This window comes from Mixophyes fleayi, chromosome 4 (genome assembly GCF_038048845.1).
Source record: "Mixophyes fleayi isolate aMixFle1 chromosome 4, aMixFle1.hap1, whole genome shotgun sequence".
Lineage (NCBI taxonomy): Eukaryota > Metazoa > Chordata > Amphibia > Anura > Limnodynastidae > Mixophyes > Mixophyes fleayi.
Window position 1 is genome coordinate 47,410,418 of NC_134405.1, and position 22,252 is coordinate 47,432,669.

Genomic DNA, 22,252 nt, shown 5'->3' on the forward strand with positions numbered 1-22,252 from the left:
CACAGCTCCTGTCTAGTGATCCACAAGAGAATCCACACGAGGGAAAAGCCATATGTTTGTGGGGAATGTGGAAAAGGCAGTAAAAGTAAGACAAAGCTGGTTCTCCACACTGATAACATTTTGTGTATTTGCCCTAAATGTGGGAAGACCCTCAGTATCCATCTGACTTTTGCATGGCGCCAGCGGAATCACACCACCAAGAGATGGAATACGTGTGAAAATGTGGGAAAAGTTCACTCATATTTCACTGCTATTGATGCATCAGAGAAGATATTCACGTAACTCTCATCTTGTAGCCCATCATAGAACCCACGCTCTATGGCTACATGTTTGCATGGATTGTGGAAAGAGTGTCCTGGACATATCCAGCCTAATGGCACACAGAAGGGTTCTCACATGATACCCATTACAGTCCCTTCTCTCAGCACATTTCTCCAACAAACAGATCCTCTCTTATCAAATGACAGCACTGCTAGACTGACACATGCGTAATTAAGTTACGGACATGGCAAATCAAGAAAACTTTATTTAAATGATAAGAATGACAACTTTTTAGTGTATGTGTACCAACAATGAGACAATATTTGTAATTATTATAAAATGCAGACTGACATTTTGCATGGTTTTATATCTTTGGCACAAAGAAAAATGGGTAATCATGCTTTAAAGAAATAACAAGATGTTGTTCTGTAATGGTGTAATTGTAACTGAGAGCCAAGTGTCAATGAGTTATCTTGGGCCAGAGCTCTGTTTTTGATCTCTATGACAACCAAAGGTTCTTATTCACATCTAGCAAACATTAAACTCAGAATGCAGTGAAAATGCTCTGTGCTTTTTTTTGTGATGAAGAGGACTGTAGTACTGCAAATGCTAGGTTAGGAATGAGTGGCTGGCATATGGATCAAATGATCTCTTTAACAACTGTTTTTAACTAAAATGCAAATATAAAAATAAAGAGTCACTAATAATATTTGTCAATTTATATGTAAGATGATATTCTCAGAACTGAGCAGAAAAAGCTGTGACTATGGACGGAGATATTTCCCTATACACTGCAAAGCACTGGTCAGACGTTCAATTGAAAGACACTGCAGCCAGCCTCTTGTAGCCAACTCTTGCAATAAATGATAGCAGAGAACAACAGCTCAGACTCATTTATATAGCAAACCTAAATATAATGTCAGACACCTCTGGTTCAGTCAAGGTTTAAAAACATAATTTTATGAATGATATTTTTCACTCTTTTATATAAGGCAACTTGTATTTTAGGTTTATTGTCCCGCCAGAGGTTGGCCCCAAGAGTTGAGCACATCCTTAGAGGTCTGCTGTTCATCCAGTCTTGGACTCATGGGCCATGTGCCTGCTGTAAAAGACCGCTAAACCTGAAATGTAATTTGGTTTGTGTGTAAATACTGTCTGTTTTTTCATGTGGCACACAAATATCAACTTTAAATTTCAGTGTACAAATAAGCTATGTAGTATTTTTGTGCTACATGAAAAAACAGTCAGTATGTAACTTATGTGCAAAACAGAACAGTCATTTGCACCCCTTGCATTGTAGCATGGTTTTCTCCAGTAGACTGAAATATGAAGTTTCTCAAGTTAAGATTTTTAATGAATCAGGCCCCTGGACTTTATCCATTTCCATTTATTGAACAGAAGTACATTTTCTGTGAAGAGACAGATATACTTTAGTGGCCTGATTCATTAAGGAACTTAAACTAAGAAGTTTCTTATTTAAGTCTCCTGGACAAAACCATGTTACAATGCAAGGGGTGAAAATTAGTTTTCTGTTTTGCACATAAGTTAAATACTGACTGTTTTTTCATGTAGCACACAAATACTTGATAGCTTATTTGTACACTGAAATTTAAAGTTGATATTTATGTGCTACATGAAAAAATAGTCAGTATTTAACTTATGTGCAAAACAGAAAACTAATTTCCACTTCTTAATTTAAGTTCTTTAATGAATCAGGCCCTAGATGTTTATTTATATATTACATCACTTGTACTATATTTCTTTGTCCGTTCATTGAATCAGTAGGGGTATAAAACTAGGAATTTTTGAGCTTTCAAAATGACATTGCTCACAACCCTCTGGGCAAAATTTTAAGCCTCACCCATTTTGCCCATGCCCTGTTCCCTAGCATCACGCTATTCCACCCAGGGCAACTGCAATTCTGGTACAGGTACATCATTTGTGGAGGACGAAGGGCGTGATATGCGGTTTACCATATATACAGAAAAATAGAATTATCTCCCTTATTTATAATCATATCGCAATCCCATGTTATATATTTTTTTCTTGCTTCTTTTTTTAACCCCTTCTCCACTACACCAACTTAATGTGCGAAAGGGTGATTTTCTTGTATACGCTTGTGGGTCAGCTGACCCCTATTCATACTTTTCTGGATCATTTTCTAATTAATCCATGACTTTAATAGAACTGCCCATGATTGTTCAGTAATAACAAACTTTAATACACTGTCTGTAATTCTATATAAGCTTGTGTCAAATAATAAATGAGATTTCCATAAAGAATCCTGCATAGAAAATAAAATACTGTAGTTTTTTTCTTTCAGTGATTTTCCCATTTGATATATAGCAGTCGCCACAGAAGTAATGTCTCCTCATGGATGATTTGTATATGTATGAGTTAGAGGATGAGGTAATGAATCGGTTGTTATTCATTTGAAATTCCAGTTTCGTAATTCTGCATGTGATAATTTAATTTACTTTAATCACCCTTTGAATCTCTTTCAACTTAACCTTATCTGCAGTTTCATCATCTATGTTTCCATCTTTCTTCCAGCGGATCCACATTTCTCTTCCTTATCCTCACTTTTGGCTCTTCTGTCATACTCACTTAACATTCTTTCCTCCTCTTTGTCTTCTCAAATGAAACATAATCAAATTTACTACTTCTACTTAGCTATTTAGCATTACCTCACTAGCATCCCAGGGGATCTTGAGTAGAACAGCTATGATGCTAGTGACGGATCACTTTGGGCAGGGGTGCCGCGGGCTCATGATTGGCATATATTCTGCAGAGCTATTCAACAAAGTCCCAAGATAATTATACATTTATATCATAAGCAAAACCTCATAAACAAGTTTTACATCTGTTTCCCTTTCCATCTTCTTAACATGTATTATTTGTTCCACGTGTTCACCATCTTTCTCCTCAGTAAGTCTCAGAAGAAGGGACCACCTATGAGCATAGTCCTTCAGAGGTTTCCACCCTCTGCTGGATGTTTCCTCCTCTTAGTGCAAATGACTATCTACCCCTATATTCCTATCCTCGATCTTCTGGCATTCTTTTCAGGCTGTCTGTTCAAACCAATAATTTGGCTAAATGTTTCAGTGTCTTCTAATTGAGGCTCTTCCTTGTGCTTCAGGGCAGTTCCCGTCCTTCCTTATCTTTTATTAATTGTCCCTTGAGTGGCTCTCTATTTGAGGTTGCCTTGGTCAAAAGCTTTAGAACCCTCTCATCTTCTTATTTAGGAACCTGCCACAACTACGATGATTATTATTTTATTTTTTAACGCATCTAGTAAAAAAACTATAATGAACGAATATCAACCTAACAACAAAATAAATGATCCACGGTGAACTATAGATTTTCTGCCATCCTTTAGTTTCAGGTATTAACATGGACTAGTCTTAATTACAATATAACATTTCAATATCTCGCCATCATGAATCTTTACTTTTTTATATTTAAATTAGGTTATTGTGCTTAAAAACAGATCTCAAATGAGGATTTTTTTACAATGTATATGAATTTTTATTTAAATAAAATAAAAACGGGACAAATGTGTGTAGTGTAAAGTCTGGCCATTACCTATACACAGTGGAGGAAGCAATTTTGTGTGACAAACCAATGATCCAAAGAATACAGTTTGTCAATTCATGGTTCCATCCTGACCGTACCATTGTAGCTGTCTTCTATTACAGTAATACCTGCTTCCACAAACAGGCAATCCCCAGTGGTGCCATCACCAGGATAAAGAGAGGTACTGCACATTACTGCATTTAGAGGTTTTGGATTTATTATCATGATTAGAATAATGGAGAAGTGTATTTTAAAAATGTTTGCCTAATTTTTCCAATATAATTCAATAAATGTCTTTTTATTAACATTTTTTATCAAATAAAAATCTACAACCGAAAAGGAAAAACTATCTCAAATTAGTGATAAAACTGGCCAGGGCAAGTAGCAAAATCTTATTTTTTGGGGGTTCGTCCGTTGAGACGCGGGGAAAGTTGTTATCCACAATCACTTCTTGCTCGGGAATGGGCTCCTGGGTCTAATGTATCTCAGATAGGATTTGAAGAGAGGCGAATTGAGAGCACAAATGGAACATATGAGGGGAAAAGGTGGAGGTTAATATTGCAGAAAGCACGCTGTGACTGTTGGTGGTTCCTTTTTGGAGAGCCAGCTCATGAAGTTTACAGAGGTTGTCAACTTTGGGATTGCCACGAAACCACACGTACTGTAAAAGTAAGCATAAAGCAATTAAAAAGGGGAAGGGCACTCTTTTCAATGCAGTTAAAGTTACTGTAAAAATATCATGGGGGAGGGAAATAGATGTTGCTAGAAATTTTGTCAAGGTTCATAACTATAACCTAAAGTCTCTCTACTTTGTGAAAAAAAAAAAATATTTCCCCATGTGGTGGCAGTCATACTGCCCTACTCTCCCAGTATTTATGGAATACTCACAAATTTTGAGTAGTTTTCCCAGACTCCCTGGAGAACAGGCCATCCTCCTGTATCCTGCCCACATACTGGTGAAGTGGGCGGGACGGAGGTCTTGATAACGTGAATTGCGTAATTTTGCTCCCGCGGGAGGTCTATTGGAAAAATAGACCCTGTAAACCTCAAATCTGCGCCTTGCATTACAGAAGTCTGGCAAACAGGCAGGGAGGAACATCAAACAAGCCCAACCTTCTACCACTAGGACCATCCCCACTTTTTCCTAGAACACTGCTCTGTTTAACCTAATTTGTGGCATAAATGAACTGTGCCAGATAGAGGACATTGGATCTATATGATGACTGTCAGCTTTCTGTGTTTCAAGTTTTTTTCCACATTGGTGTAAGTGCGCCTACCCTTCACTGCAGAATTGCCACAAAAAAGCAGGGAACACCAACCTAAATGTGACCTTTTTCCCCTTTTATCTCATTTAAATAATCCCATCCAGTAAAATGATACCTTATTTCTGCACTACAGTGCCAAACTAGACGTGTTTATATGTCTAATACACTTAGATAAGAACATTCTCCATCCACCTAGCTCCTCACGACAGATTTTGCACTCCGACAGATGCCAACTTGGTTCACAAGCCCGTGAGTTTCCCCGTAAAACTGGATGGTATTTTCCGCTCATAAATGCGCCTTAATATTTGTTACTGATTAGTCCACTTCAAAACGAGTCACTTTAAACATTACAGGGTCTACTAAAGTAAATATGGAGGAAAGTGGAGTAATTTCACTACTTATACTTCTGTCTCCTCTCTAAGGCTCTGCACACCCAGAGGAGGGGTCTGGTTATAAGATTTTTTTATTGCAATGCTGTGAGCCGTTCTCACCCCTCCTTTGTGCAGCAAACTCCACTGATACATTGAAGGTCAGCTCTGCTCTATTTTCTAGCAGCAGAACTGCATTATATGTAAGAAACAATTCTCACACATGATACTGCTCTGCATCATATCTTTTCATAATAAATGTAAAAAAAATATTTAAACTGATAATTTAGGTGAAAATAGTCTCCTTAGCCAAACGTATTTAAAATCATGTGTTTGTGCCCAGCATGTACTTATCACTTCAGGGTTAAATATTCAGAGTGAACAGCCAATGGGATCCAGTGGGAGTGTCTAGCTAGTTCATATTAGCAGTGAAGCAGATTGCGACTTCCTCTTTTTCAGGGATCCGAATACCTCCCTCCCACCGGCATTTAGATGTTTATAAGACTAACATGTTTTCTATCCCTATACAGACCAGGCACAGTTGTCAGTGCAAGAGCATCGCAGTAGACTCGCAGTTAGAAGATGGTACTTACGCGGTTCGTGGTTAATGGTCACTGTCCCCTTCGAAGCACTAGACTCTGGGTTGCTCTAGTAAGGAGGACCCTGTGATGCCTATTAAAGGCATAACACTGTTTGAGTCTAGAAGGGGTATAGTCGCTTAATACCTCACAATAGTACTGGCCAAAAGATTAGGTTTAACTTGGGTCGGTGGGAAGATGATCTCGCACCTTATGGGTATATGCTTTTAGCTGACTGCGCTGCTCTCTCGCCACCTTATTTTTTATTCGATTTAAATAAACTGTGACTTTTCTTCCAAAACTAACATTGTTGTCTGTGTCATTATTATGATTATTGGTATTAAGCATGTAGAGTTTAAATGAAGTAATCTGGTACCTGTGGAAGGGAAAAAACACTATGCATTTTAATGTTATTCCATAAGTGTCGATATATACGATTACTTTTATGATTTCATTTGTTCCACTGATAGAAGAGACTTCCCCATCGATATCCCTGTTATTCTATGATTAAGCGTAGTTCGGACATGAAACGCGTCAGTATAGTATGGGTTGGTTTCTCTGTACATATTCTAGTCCTGTAAACAGATAACTGCATTGATAAAGAGTGTAGTTGTCTTCTCCTTTTGATGCTGTTAGTTGTCATGAATGGATTTGGAAATGCAGCTTTTCATGGAGCCCCAGGATTAGATTAAGGCTAGAACGGTCTCTTCTGTACCAGTAGCGAATCGTAACCGCAGAATTCAAACTTGGTGCTATGATAGGTTTGCAGTGAATGTCTCACCTCATTGGGACAATTGGAACTATCCAATCAAGTGATGCTTTCACACACATACCTACTGTAGGTGAATGCAAAGTGAATGCGATGGAAGATGTTGTTACCTGCAGGGCTGAAAGCCCTCTTCAATGACAGTGGCGAGCAGTCCTGTATATAAGGTAACAATGAATGTCCCAGGGTAGGTGAACTGAAATTAATTTTCACAATAACTTGTTTCCATGTTGTATTTATAGATTTATTTATATTACACTACATATGTACTCACTTGTTTCTTTACAAATTAGATCATACAAAATAGAGGACAACTCAAGCTGGTTACATTGGGGAAATACAATACCACAATGTATTGTATAAAAGCACAAATTTGTGATTCCAGATCGGCTTTCTAACCATAGTACTGTGTTTGGGATATTCTTCCCAATGACATCTAACACTATGATGTTAAGATATAGCATAATGTGCCCCCTACTGGAAATAATATGATATTATAAGCCACAGTGGAGTCCGTGGCCATACAGAGTGCTCCAATACAGGTCACGCATCTCCGCTGAGACGTCTAATATCAGTAATAACTTACCCACAGTAACCCTGTGCATAATTCCTTATAGTACATAACTTTTCCTAATGACCACTGAAGTGATGATATCAAAACTCACTGTTTATACAGATATTATTTACAGGAGTTTATACATATAGAAACAACATTTGTGTATTAAAGGCTGGATATACTGCTGATGGAAACGGATGTAGTTTAAGAAAGACTGAGACGCATTTTTCGCAATCAATCTTATATTCAAAAAAACATTTAGTACTCTTTGGGAAGGGAGAAAAACCAGAGCACAAATTAGTACCATATGCTGTATGTAGAAACACAAGTCCAGTCACTTACATGAGTGCAATTACGTTTCTGTGGTTTATACACATTTGTTGTGTGCGCACAATAGGGGTTTGAATATAACTATATATTTTCAATTACTTTTTTGTCACCATCCATTAATGTGGTGTCCAGTCCCATTTGTTGTTATGGGCGAAGAATCCAACATGCAAAATATGCTCAACACATAAGCTTCCTTTTCACATATGTAAAGTAATTTCCATTATTTCTGCATGGAAAGATAGTGGCTTTACTGGTGCTCAGAGAAGACAGGTTGATGTTGTCGGGTTTGAAAAATTGTGTAATTGTGAGACACATTTAAACGAGCGAAGGGGGAGTGGACTTGAGACATTCCTATTGTGGCATTGCGCCTTTTCAGAGTGGCAGGTGGTACACCTGTATCTGCCCAACGCCTGTACACCTTTTCAGAGTGGCAGGTGGTACGCCTGTATCTGCCTAATGCCTGTACACCTTTTCAGAGTGGCAGCTGGTACAGGCATTAGGCAGATACCAGCGTTCAAATATGTGTACGGCAAATAAAAGTAATTAAATGACCAGATAGATGACAGATGCACACCCTCTTTAACTCTACATTCCTGAAATCTCATCGAGCATGTTGTGTGCACACCGCTACGTGTGACACACACACACACACACATCACAGAACCAGGTACAAGAGCACAAACAGAGGTGCAGGGCACTGCACATTTTTTCCAACATTTTAAATGGTCACTAGTATTGTTTTGCAGCAAGTTGCAAGGAAAAAATGTAATTGCTTAGCTGCTTCTGGGTAAACTATTGGTAGGTATACACATAAATAAAGTCTTAGGAGTTCCTTGGAAAGGCTGTGCATTAGCCATTAGTTGTTATCTTGTTATTACTCATTACCTCTGGACTCTAGAGATAACCGCCGCAACAATTTAACTTTGACACCGGAAAATCCTGATTTTTGGAAAGGGGTTTCATATATTTGAAACAGAAAAGTCTGTTACATAATGTTTGGTCTGTCCATAAGAGCCAGTTAATGATTTCCGTGGCAAATACTATAAAACAGTTTTAGAAACACAATACTACTAATTCACATAAACTAAGCATAAAATAGTAATTCCAAAGTTTCCAGTGGCAAAAACCAGTAAATATGGACACATGGAGCCATATAGTTCTGGCATCATCCAACTTCTAATATATATTTCTGGTTGTCTAAGTTTTCTCTTTGGTAAATATTCTTTATGAATATCCCTATAAATCTTGGTCTCCCCCATAGTGTCTTCAGTGTCCTCCTTCCTACCCACTGCTTTCCTTTTCTGGTCCTCTCTAGGTATCTTCCCATCTCTGAATGTACAACCACACTGGCTATCGTTTCCTTTCATTCTTCTAAAACATTATGAGGCATGTTTTTCGTCTAGAACTGTGTTTGTTAGGTTTACACACTTGGGCTGATCTTGACAGGTCTCATCTTTGGGATAACTTCATTCCACACTTACAGATGCATACGTGATAAATAAATCCATGAAAAAGTAAGTCTACATCTTTTTGGGAATGTCTACAGCTGGTCCCCTATATGAAGAATGATGAAAGCTTTGGCATGGAACACTTCCACGTCCTCTCCTGGCCTTGCTGGCACCAGTCATGGTTAATTCTTGATACTCTGGTACAATATAACCAATATCCTCATTCTAAACCACTTCCGAAAAACATATACGTATAGCCTCCCGTAATCCGATTCTATTCCTCTGTTTCTTCTCTTGACACCATTCCGTCATTACTCTCTTGTCTACCTGTGGTTCTCCTACAGTCATCTCCCATGTCCTCACTGCTCATTCCCAGCCTCAGTAACAGGTCTCCTGATTTGTTCTCCAAGAGCAGCTTTCACTGGCAGACGGCTGAAGTGACCTCTGGAGTATGAGTTTCCAAACGTTGTCTCTTCTTCTTCCTGAGAAACGGTGTCGCCATCCTTGCTATCTAAAACTAGAATAAGAGATAGTTATTAGTCCAGGATAACTGATCAATGCAATATGGGTGCAGCTTGGCCACTTATGAAAAGTGCCACATAACTAAGCTGCGATTGTCATTAAGCTAAATAATCCATTCAATCGGAAAGTCACGTGATCTAAAGAAGGCTGTAGCTGACCTGGTTTTCATACTGACTGATTAGATCTGATTGGGACAGATTTTGATTGTTTACAACCATAACTTCTGGGGCTACAAACTGTACAATTGTTGGAAAACTTCTGAAGAAACAACCGAACTGTCTGGTTAATAAGTGATGGGTAATATTACAGTGTGTAGTTAGCATTGAAGCTTGCCATACACTGATGGTATCAGGCATTGGTTTATTATGGCCACATGAGTTGCCTCAAACCAATCAAAATGGCTGGTATTGGTCCCATTGAAATTAGTCGGAGCATTACTGGGCATGTTGGTAAATGTGGTCAGCAGATGACAGTCTGTATGTGTAGTACCAACGGGCCCTGTACGGTGAAAGTGATATGTGTCCACTTGTGTGTGCCAAACATGATCAGTGACCCTTTTAATTTGGTGCTTGGGCCATATGTCAGCATCAGCTAAAAGAATCATTAAAATAATTCTGAGAAAGAATGTTTAGGGGAAAGCTTATCTATAAAATCCCAAAAGCTTGGTGGAAAAAATAATAAAACAAAAATGCAATGTATATACACATAAAAATGTATGTTTACATAAGTACTCCCCCCCTGGATACATTTCCCACAGGAATTGACACTTAATGCAGCTGAGTGAATATTAGCAGCTATCCAACCAGCTGCAATGAACACCCTGCAGTAAGTGTCGTCCGATGTTACATCGGCCAGGGGAAACAGGGAGGTCTGGATGGGTTAGTTTCTCCTGAGATGAGGAATCCTGGCATGGGACTCCACTATTCTGCTAGCTGGAAAGAGGGAACAGTTTTCCTTTAAAAAAAACAAAAAACAGATACATGCTCCTAGATCCGGCAATGGAGCAGAAAACCAAAACAGTTTTTATTTATATATATATATATATATATATATATATATATATATATATATATATATATATATATATATATATATACATATATATATATATATACACATACACACACACATATACACACACACATACGTTACATTACAGGGTAGTCTGGAAGAAATTAATGTTACCTGATACATCTGCACCAGAATCAGGACCCTCCGCAAGACCCTAAGGAACAGAGAAAACACATAAGCTACATAGCATCATGTTTGCATGTAAATATATAAATCAGAGCACAACATAACTACACTATATAAACAGTAATTAGAATGCAGTATATTGTCTATTTTAAGATATGTGTACATGCAAATATGGATATGTATGTATATACAGTATCTTGTTCCTTTCAGTGTGTGGCTTAAGCCTACTGACTTAAAAGTTAAATCCACCTTTAAATATTAGGCTCTAAGGAGGAAATACAATTGGCTGACATTTCCGGTTGCCAACATTGTCGGTCATTACGGTAAGGAATCTCCACTCGTTTTCCCCTCGCACCTTTATCAGTGGAGATTTCAGCCCCGATAATGTCACGATGTGTCTACTTGGAGACACGTTACTGAACTGAATCCCCCGCCAAGTGTTGTGTATGTAAAACAATGAGCTTTCGGGCATATGATAAATGTTAGATACATTTTGAGCCTTATTTAAAAGTACACTTGATGCGCACAGCACAATGCCTTGGTTTCACACTCCTGTGCATGGATAGTCCCCCCAGTGTGTATGAAGGTGCGTGCCTGAGGGAAGATCTGACGACACACACTCTGTAAACGTGTAAACATCACGTCAAAGTACAACCTCCAACCACTTCACTACCACCCCTTTTATTTAAATCACCTTTCCTTATTAAAAGTATTGAACAAAACTCGAAGAGTCGTAGAGCACTAGCTCAGAGCTGGTGCAAAGTTCAAGTCTTTATGTGAGTGGGAAAGGCTGTGCGCCCCTCCGTACAAGGTACACCCTTTATTTCTATAATTATGCCCCCCACCCCCAAAAGAAAGTAGCTTCCACACTAAGTCACAAAACTAGGTGTACTAATGCGCCTTCTCTGTACAATGCGCAATTCCTCCCCTTGGCCTTGGCAAATGTCTATATCTCCAGAGATACCGCCATCTTGCTCCAAAAACCTCTGCACTTTCGTGGACATGCATTTAAAGTTGCACAAATCAAAGCACATGGCGGAACCAAAGCTGATTATTTGATTCATAAAGACCGCTACCCTCATTGGTTCCATTTGATTCTATGTGAAACTATTTAAACGGTCACAGAAATGAGGAACCACCTCCAGCTGTGTCATTTTCCTGACAATACTGTGAATAAAAAATTACAGATGGTGTCAAATAAACGACAGTTTCCCAAGAAAATGCTGCAAACAATGAGGAGAGATGAACTGTTGGATACATTCTAGCAGAGAATGGAAAACACCGAACACATAGACAATGAATTGTCTGTAACAATTTTCAGTTACCCTTACTAACTTGTTAACTAGCTATTACATCTAAACCTTGGAAAGTGTACTTGTCACCTACAGACATTGGAGGCAGCTGCTTCATGGGGGAAGTTTGCCATGTAGGACTGGAGGGAGGAAGTCTACATACATATAAGCTCATTGTTATGCCTACAAATGCTACATAACACATACAGTCCCAATGACAAACCTACAATGCAGCCTGTGGCTGGATCACTTATAAATAACTTATTGTATAAATATATTTAAATTATTAGCGCAGTGCACCAATTTATATCATTGCAAATGTACCAATTTGATACTGTGTTATATTTGTGTATTAGAAATGTACTGAATTCTGATGCAATAGCCTTTTGTTAGAAGAATGTGGTTTTGCTGATAGCAGGAAATGCTAAGTAAGTCTTTTCATGTAAATTGACAAACACCTGTTTTGGCCTGAAGGCCCAGCAGGGGGTCATTACCTTTGTGCACGTCTTGTTGGTGAGACAGGAAGCCTCCTAACAATATAGACAGCACATTTGAGGAAATCATGTTGGTGTGAAAGTTAAACTGTGTTAGATGCAGCATTAGATTATATCCTGATGTTAAATTATTGAATGTGATTTTTCAGTCTTCGTGGAGCCATCTCAGATCAAGGGTCTGGTTTATGCCATGCCAAGATTTGTGTCAGAATCTGTATAAAAGAGCTCTGTTTGACCATGTAATGTATTATTGTTCCATCTGACCTTCTGATCACTAGTACCATACTGTACACTAGTGTGAACTGCACTTGAAGCAAATGATGTTTATTAGCTAAAGAGCCTGCCAATGGGAAGGTGTAAAGGCAAGCCCGGCCGGTCCCCAGCAACATAACAGACGGAGTGGCATAGTCGGTCCATTCTGTCACACAGCCTATTTCCCATTAAGAGGGACTCAAAAAAGACAACAGCCTCCCTCCTACATTTCCCAACATTGCTAGGTGAGTTATTAAAAGTTGGAGGCAGATAATTCACAAACCTACATCAATCACTCTCAGTGGCAGGATTTAGGGGGGAATTCGATTGGCTACGTTGTTTGTGTCCCCTTAGTGTTCCTCAGCTGTCAGTTGTATAATAACAATAAAGCCAGCCCAGGCACAACAAATGGCGTCCCATGCAGGATGTGATGCATCTATTTGAAAAATGAGTTTAAGAACTGTTTATGAAGTTGGGGCATCATGGTGGCTTAGTGGTTAGCACTTTTGTCTCACAGCACTGGGATTTTGACTTTGGTTCCCAACCATGACCTCTTGTGTGGAGTTTGTATGTTCCCCCCGTGCTTGTGTGAGTTTTCTCTGGGTGCTCCGTTTTCCTCCCCACACTTCAAAAACATACTAGTAGGTTAATTGGTTGCTATCAAAATTGACCCTAGTCTGTGTGTGTGTTAGGGAATTTAGACTGTAAGCTCTAATGGGGCAGGGACAGATGTGAGTGAGTTCTCTGTACAGCGTGGCGGAATTAGTGAGGCTATATAAATAGATGATGATGGAGATGAAGCCATTTCATTAGGAACCAGCATCATCACTGAGGCACTGAGTTAAAGCAACAATCCAATGAAAAAAATCAAGTGCATTTTTTTTTATTACATAAATGACTGTGGCAGGCTATAAGAAGGATCTTGGTATTAACCATTTTACCTTGTTTTTTTCCTTCAGGCTGCTATTAATTTATCATTCTGGACTACTATTGCAACCACAGTCACATGGTACACGATCTAGTGAGCGGAGTGTTTTTGGAAGGTCACTTTGAGTTCAGTCTACACTGTGAAATCCTCCCCCTTTGACATCACATGACATGCTGAGAGCTGTGAGACTGTGTCTGTGTGGCAGAACGACTCTGTCTGTGTCTGGCAGCCATTATTGTTTGCCAACCAGAGATTTGTAGGAGGATAGCTAAGAAAAATTGTATCAAATGCAAGTTAAAAAAAGATACTAAACTTATTATTTAAAGATAAAAAATAATATTCTCTTTGGGTTTGTTGCTTTAATAGAGGGGAATTATTATGAATTTTGTTCCTCGGTGATGTCACTAGTCAATTAAGAGGCTGCATTGTCATTGAATTACTGTCTACACTGGGTTTAGACAAAAGATCCAACCCAGTATATTTATACTTGTTACTTACTTCACCCACTAGTGATTCATCCATTTCTGCCTCAGACGGATCCTCTTCTGCCCCCTGGCGGCCAGTCATGGGAAGCTCATCCATCCCAAAGATCTTTTCATAGTTGTTAATAAGGAATTCTACAACTTGTGCCTGGTAACCAGAATCCAGCAGGTACGTCATGGGCTTGTCGTGTCCAGGAGATGGACGAATCAGGGTCGGCCCAAAGATAATCCCCAAGTTGTTTGAACTCATCTTGTTCTCCTCAAATCTCTCCGAGACTCTGGAGAATGTGGAAAGAGAGAATGGCTTTTAGATGTGCAGCCTGAATCCTAAATATCTCAGTTTGTACAGTCTTTCAGTAATGAGCACATAGAAAGTAAAAAAAATCCATAGAAAATAATAATGTGTGTACCTAGTCTGAGGAGCTGTTTCAGCTGTGATCATGTCTATATACAATTAATAACGGGCACTTCTAGCTAACCCTGTGCTAAGTTAATACAATTGTAGTGAACTACAAGAGTGACTGGTCATTTTAAAGTGCCATAACCTTATAATATGCAAGAATCTGCAATTTATAGAATACAGTTATGATTATTGCAGACTAATATTAGTTAATTAACAACTAGTAAATACACCATTATAAATCTGACATTTGTCATTGTACATTGCATGGTCTGATAATACAGTCTTATGTGAAGAGGCCTCAAGGGGGCAGTGTTGTTGTACAGTGATTGACCAGAGAACCATCCCCTGATAGAGAGATGTCTCTTGCTCACCTGAACAGGTGTCCTGTCAAGTGGCGCAGCGTGTTGTAGTTACTAGCTGGGAGCTGACAAAGGATATCCTTCATATGCTGAATGGCGTCTTGTCGGTTTTCAGGGTCTTCAGGGAAGTCTCTTGCAAAAGCGATAAATTTCTCATAGAGATGATGAGAGACCACAGAGTCTGGGAGCTGGAAGGAAAACACCAAACTTCAACACATCAAGCAGTCATTGTTCTGGGTCATAAAGGGTGATCTCCGAGCAACTCTTCTTGTTGCAAAACGTGTGAACTCATCTTTGTTGCACAATTCTAGGGCTCATTTGGATGCAGACACATATTCTAGAGATAACACTGGAGCCACATATATTACTGACATCGATAGATATGAAATGCCTGGTTGTGTGTTTTATATTAGTAAGCTTTAAGATTGTGACAGCTTCAATAAAGATGATACATTTTTGCACCAAGGTAGGTTTTCAGAGCACTTTGCTGGTATCACACTTTAAGAATTAAATGCTAATTGTCAAAGATATGAATTGCATAAATACTGTGTATAATAGAGTGCAATTAAATTTTAAGAATATAGGAATTTATACACATTGGGTCTGATTCATAAAGGAAAGTAAGACAATAAAAGAAGTAAGTTTTCTCCTGGACAAACCATGTTTTAATGCAAGGGGTGCAAATGAGTTTATTATTTTGCACATAAATTGAAAACTGGCTGCTTTTTCATGTAGCACACAAATACTTGATATAGCTTAATTTTTACACTGAAATTGAACGTTGATCTAGGACATGCCCTATCCCAACTATAAATCTGCAATCACATTTTAAATTTACCTTCCCCCCTCCAATGCAACATGGATTTGCCAAGATGCAAAGTTACTACTTTTTTTTGCTTTCCTTTCCTTAACGAATCAGGCCCATTGAGTGTTGATTAAGTGTTCTCTGGGGGATATCATCTAGACTAAAAAGCTGACCTATTGTAACACATCACAATTCCCCAGACACAATGTTACACACTACACTAAACACAAAGTTGTTCTCCTTACTCTCTCACACCTCTACTATACCCCGAGGAGAGTTGCATTCACCCACAGAAACACTAGATGCACAGGAGGCTGTACGGACCATCTCCCCTGAACTCTGCAGACTGCTCTGATAGTCTGTTTGATGGTTCTATGTTGATCCCAGACCACTGGAACCAATAGTAACGATTATTTATTCTCAAATCCTCATAATGTTATAGCGCTGGCAATTAAGCAGAATGGGGGAGAGCACCAATGCATAGTCTGAGAGTAAGAATAGGTGTAATTATGGAATAAAAATATTCACAGTACAAATGCAGTTTTTCTGGCTTGTAAATCACTGTAGTGATTCTATGCCTAACTTAGGACACAGAAAATATTGTAATCTCATGAAGCCAATATCTTGCACTTTTTGTAGGTTCTGTAATGTAGGGTAAAGGATATGCTCAGGACCAGTGCAAGCACCAGTGGCCACTTGGGCAAAACACCCCCCCCCCCCCCACCCCTAACCCCACCACACTCGGAAGTGCCCGTAATAGGAAGCAGAGCCCCCCCCCCCCCCCCCCACCCGCTGCTTCGCACCTTTGCAGCTAGAACTGGCATCTTCGGCTCCCCAGATGGGGAGTGCGATGCTTGGTAGTGACAACCTAGCCAAGTGCCACCAGCATAACAAAGACCTGGAAGAGCAACAGCTTCACACGTAAGAAGCTGCTGGTGCATCTCCTTCATGTAAGCGGGCCAGTGCTCCATGTGGGAGGCACCACTGGATAAGCGACATTATGTCATTCCGTTTATTAGGAGCTCCCCTAACCATTGGCGCCCTAGGCAACTGCCTATGTTCAGAGCTGGCCCTGGCTATGCTGCCGTCCTTCAGTATTATTTATGGAAAATTGTAGCATATCGTACCTCTTTTAGGAATTTTTTGAGGGTACTGGTGATGTCATGTGGTGAATGGCACGACAGATCCACGAGTTCTCGCCCGTTCTCAAAACGCCTGCAGAAGTTTGTCCACACGAGCTTTGGCCCCACTGATACGATACAGTCCCTGACAGATGGAAATAGTAGATTTCATTAAAAAATCGGTGAGAAGTAAAGGGAAGGATATAAAGATGAACTGAAAGAAAGAAACAAGTGAAGAGATGTACAGGGAATAGGAAAAAGAAAAAAGATAACAAAATACAACTTTGATTATGAAAAAGGGAATGAGAAACAAATAGCAGCAACAATGTATGAAGGGAAACAGAATTTTAAATGAAGTAGAGACCAGTTCATTGGAAGGTTCTGGTATGATCCAGTAAATGGTTATACCTGTTGTCCCAATGACCGTAACTCGATCTCAGTTGTACATTTGCTGATGATGAAGGGCACTTCTTCAGGGAAGTGTCTTGGAAACTGACAAAAATCCACACCAAACAGGGGCCACTTTGGGGGGTAGTTTTTTGATGACCACATTTGATCAGCAAACTCTCCAGGCATTTCTTGTGACAAGTCAAGTAGCACTTAGATGAAAACACAAAAAATCAAGAATGTACTATGAAGCTATTAGAGATGTCTTAGTCCTATATGATGACACAAGGCCGTCAGAAGAGGAAATGTGGACCTGTTGTTCTCTCACCTCCTCACACTCCACACCAGAGACCAGGAAGCCCTCACATTCCCTGCATTTGCTTGGAACTCTTGTCCGTCGAAGGCGGTGGGTTTGGAAGCAGGTGACATGACCAGCCTATCCGAGATAGGCAACTGCAGGCCGTTCTCAGAGGAGGCATCCATAGAGTCTACACAATACATACGTAGAAATAAGAGAGGTAAGATATGCATGTGTGCGTGTGTGTGTGTGTGTGTGTGTGTGTGCATGGTTCTGAATGTAAAACTACTCACCAACATCCTCTGTATGGTAGGAATCTCTCTCATCAAGGTCATCGGAGGACATGGTCCCTGTAGAAGAGGCTTTTGCAACTTTTCTAACAAAGTGAACTAAATGGAAGTGAAAATAATATAGTGAGAATAAGGAATGGTGTCTGTCACACGTACAGGATCACACAAATTACATTATATATGACTGTAGCTGAATCATGGCCAGGACATGACTTTTGAGAAATCCACATTGGAGTCACACATAGCCTCAGCCCTGATACTATTCTGTGGCTTTTATATTCACCTGGACTATCCATGGGAGATTCTAGTGATCTGGGCTCACTGCTGCCCCCCTACACTCTCAGAGTCGCCAGGCAGAATCCTGTTGCCCCAAGAGCTTCTTTCACCTAAAAGAAAAGACACATAGTGAGCTATAGGATACCACCAGTCTATCGGTAAACCTATTACATCAACTTCACAGGTTCTGCCACACGAGCCTATGGTGATATACAGAGGATGAGGATGAGCCATGCTGATCACATTCAATGTAAACTCAAATGTATAAAGCTAACCTAATTATTCCTAGGACCAGGTCACTTTTATAGAGTAATTTTCACCAACATGAAAATCATTTAATACCCATATTGCTAAGTCACAAAAAAACTACAAAAGTTATCTGACAAAATGCGGATTTTTACCTTTACAAATCTGTTTGGAATGTTTGAAATTGTATGTGCTATATTCTAGCAGATAGTGATAGTGCAGCAGTGTGTAAGTATGTATGATTGTGTATGTATGATATGTATGCTTATTTGAGTAATATGATTGTATATGTATGAATGTGTATGTACTTTCGATTTGTGTATGAGTCTATACTTAGATATATATGAATGTATATGTATGAGTATATTTGATTGTATATGTGTAAAAGACATAGGAGTATATAGAATTTGATATCCATGACTGTGTATATAATTTGTATATGTATGTATACATGGGCAGGCTGGGGGGCTTCGCCTCCTGGGCCAGTCCCATAGTGGGTTACCTTGGTATGGGTGACTCGGCAACCTGCCTTTTATTTTCTTTAACATGTTCCCATCAGGTTGCCAAGTCGAGATTTGGTCCCGGGCTAAAATTTTCCAGCTCTCCCCTGTATGTATGTATATATATATATATATATATATATATATATATATATATATATATAACTTATGGGCTTTTGCTATTTTTGATAGTGTATCTCGGCAATTGTTGATTAATGAGCGATCACTCTTCTTTCTGTGATATATATGTATATATTTGAGCGTGTTACTTTTTACAAACTCCCTTAAAATCATCATCATCATCATTTATTTATATAGTGCCAACATATTCTGTAGCGCTTTACAATTGGGACAAACATAATAAACTAATAACAAACTGGGTAAGAGGGCCCTACTCGCAACTACAATCTATGGGACAATGGGAGTTTTATACATGAGGTTAGGTCTACATTTTGCATTTCGGTGCAGCCAGACTGCAAAGGTAAAAGTGAATCATGAGCTAAATGATCCTGTCACACAACAATGTTGGTCATGGGGTAGTTGTCTTGTGTGAAATTGTGTAACGGATGGTAATACGGTAAGGTAGTGAGGTTAAGAGGGTGGTTGAGGAATATTATAAGCTTGTCTGAAGAGGTGGGTTTTCAGAGAACACTTGAAAGTTTGTAGACCAGAGGAGAGTCTAATTGTGCGAGGGGAGAGAATTCCATAGAGTGGGTGCAGCCTGAAAAAAGTCCTGGAACCGGGAATGGGAAGATGTAATGAGGGTGGAGGAGAGACGCAGATCTTGTGCAGAACGGAGTTGCCGAGTTGGGAGATATTTTGAGACAAGAGAGGAGATGTATGTTGGTGCAGCTTTGTTGATGGCCTTGTAAGTTAGTTAAAGTATTTTATATTGGATTCTGTAGAAAACAGGCAACTAATGTAGAGACATACAGAGTGATTCAGCAGAGGAATAACGATTTACAAGGAAAATCAATTTTACCGCTGCGTGCAGGATAGATTGTAGGAGTCTGTTTTGGGAAGACCAGTAAGGAGGGAATTGCAACAGTCAATGCGCAAGATGATAAGTGCATGAATTAAGGTTTTTGCAGTGTCTTGTGTGAGATATGTGCGAATTCTGGAAATGTTTTTTAGATGTATATAACATGATTTAGATATAGAGTTAATGTGGGGCACAAAGGATAGGTGTGAGTCGAGGATTACACCTAGGCAGCGAGCTTGTGCTTACTTCACACGAAGGGGACCACGATCCCTCAATTGCATCGGGGAATACCAAGTTATACTTAGACCCCAGGAGATTGGGACCCTTTTTCTCCAAAACCTTTTTTTCCCCTTGGCTGCATACATTTCTTCATTAGGAAGCGCAGGTTCCCACTTCTGTTACATATATGTTTGATAGTATCTGTAAACATGTATGTATGTTTGAGTTTGAGTATGAAAACCTTTATATGTATGAATGTGCAATTGAATATGAGTATATATGAGTGCATAAGTATGTATGTATGAATAAGCATGTATGCTTTAATATGTTTTAAACATGTGCTGTTAATATGGAAAATTAAATAAAAGAACAATAAACAAATACCTGGATAGATCCTTGATACAGTCTCATCAATTTTCACATTCAGGTCGGATAAGGAAGACGACACTCTGACCAGTTGCACTGCATTTTTTCTTTTGCCACCAGGTGGGGACCTGCAGAGAAACATTGTCAGAGAAACATCAGTCTTTCGTGCTATAGCTAAAGTGTGCAATGTTGTGGGTATAATATTCATGAGAATACAGTCTACTAATTCACTAGGAACAAGTGATGTGGGGGTCTGATATTATAAACCCCCATCTTTGGACTTCTTAAAACTTTCTGTAGTGCAGGGTGTTCTTGTCTGGAGGTGTAGAACATAGTTGCCTACTCTCCCGGAATGTCCGGGAGACTCCCGAATTTTTGGGAGTTCTCCCGGACTCCCGAGAGAGCAGACAAAAATCCCGAAATCAGCATCTCCCCGTTGTTGTAGATGGTGGGGGCGGGGCTAACCGCAGCATTGTGGCCCCGCCTCCTGCTACGATTGGCCAGGATTTACTAAGATTGACAAGGGAGGCGGGGCCTAGTGGTGCATCCTGTGTGGCCACGCCCCTCGACGGACCCCCTCCTGGACAGCTGGTCACAAAAGTAGGTAAGTATGGTGTAGAATATAGTGGCTGATTAGCTGGCATGACCAGTAACATCATCCCGATGCAATGACATCATCAATTTCCTCTTCCCCTCCCCCCCCATAAAGGAAATACTGGTGTGGCACAACATTTGTAGGACGAGCCCCATTCACCCTTAGCGCTGAAAGATTAACCCAAGCAATATTTTTGGGAAGAAAATAAAATTGACATTAATGAAGAGGATGGTTTATTGACTTTACATTCACATTTTCACATTTCCACCATGCGCATTTTCGGTGGAATCCGCAATCCTGCAAAAGCAGAAGCAGATTGATTTTTCAAGGGAAGTTCCGAATGTGGGTGCACATCTATGTATGCACAAGATAGACAATGTTTCCTGTGCAAAATGATCTAAAGTTAGAGCTTTGCTATTTATGGTTTTGTTACTGCAGTCCCTGGTTTAGAATGCCCGATTGTACCTCATTATAACCTCCTTGAGGCCTGCATTGTTGCTATAGCCGTTATAGAGTTTCAAACACTTTTCTCGCTGACACAAGAGTAGAAACATCATAATAAACAAATGAACATAGTATAAACTAGGTTTTTTCTTATAAAATAAATAGTAAAGTTTAAATATATTCAGTTACCCACCATATTAAGAAATATAATTGGATTATACTGCCAACAATAAATTTCCATGTGCCCCAGATTTACAAGAATAGTTTTGGATGTTTCCATTTTAGTTTATTTTACTATGATTAAGAATCCTGGTGCATCTAGATAAACCCGATTTATAGGACATAGACACTATTACTGCACTAGTCACCCTATAGGAACATAGAATGGATTTTATAAACTACGAAAGCTCCAATTCAAGCGGGTGCTCCCATTGGATGCAGTACCTAACCATGGTGTAGGTGAACTCATCTCAGGCCCAGCAGTGACACTCACTCCCCAGTACCAATCACCAGCTGTGTTCTGTAATAATGGATTGTAGGAGGAAGACACGAATCACCTTCGCTTCATCCTGCAATCACTGTTTGAGCATTGCTGCAAATAACAGCGTGAGTGGAGTACGAACAGGAAAGAGTATTCTCCCCCTCC

The 22,252-nt window shown here is 39.5% G+C and overlaps 1 protein-coding gene across 1 annotated transcript in view; it reads right to left on the bottom strand.

Annotated features, from left to right (window-relative positions):
• Window positions 1–7,970: 7,970 nt before the first annotated feature.
• GMIP (GEM interacting protein) overlaps window positions 7,971–22,252 on the bottom strand; it is an 89,483-nt gene continuing 75,201 nt past the window's right edge. Inside the window, 14 exon segments of the mRNA XM_075206876.1 lie at window positions 7,971–9,665; window positions 10,856–10,895; window positions 14,332–14,593; window positions 15,090–15,265; window positions 17,010–17,093; window positions 17,095–17,148; window positions 17,412–17,537; window positions 17,540–17,602; window positions 17,719–17,807; window positions 17,810–17,878; window positions 17,982–18,077; window positions 18,262–18,310; window positions 18,312–18,364; window positions 20,586–20,695. Coding sequence (XP_075062977.1) covers window positions 9,508–9,665; window positions 10,856–10,895; window positions 14,332–14,593; window positions 15,090–15,265; window positions 17,010–17,093; window positions 17,095–17,148; window positions 17,412–17,537; window positions 17,540–17,602; window positions 17,719–17,807; window positions 17,810–17,878; window positions 17,982–18,077; window positions 18,262–18,310; window positions 18,312–18,364; window positions 20,586–20,695 — 1,429 coding nt within the window. The 3' untranslated portion in view covers window positions 7,971–9,507.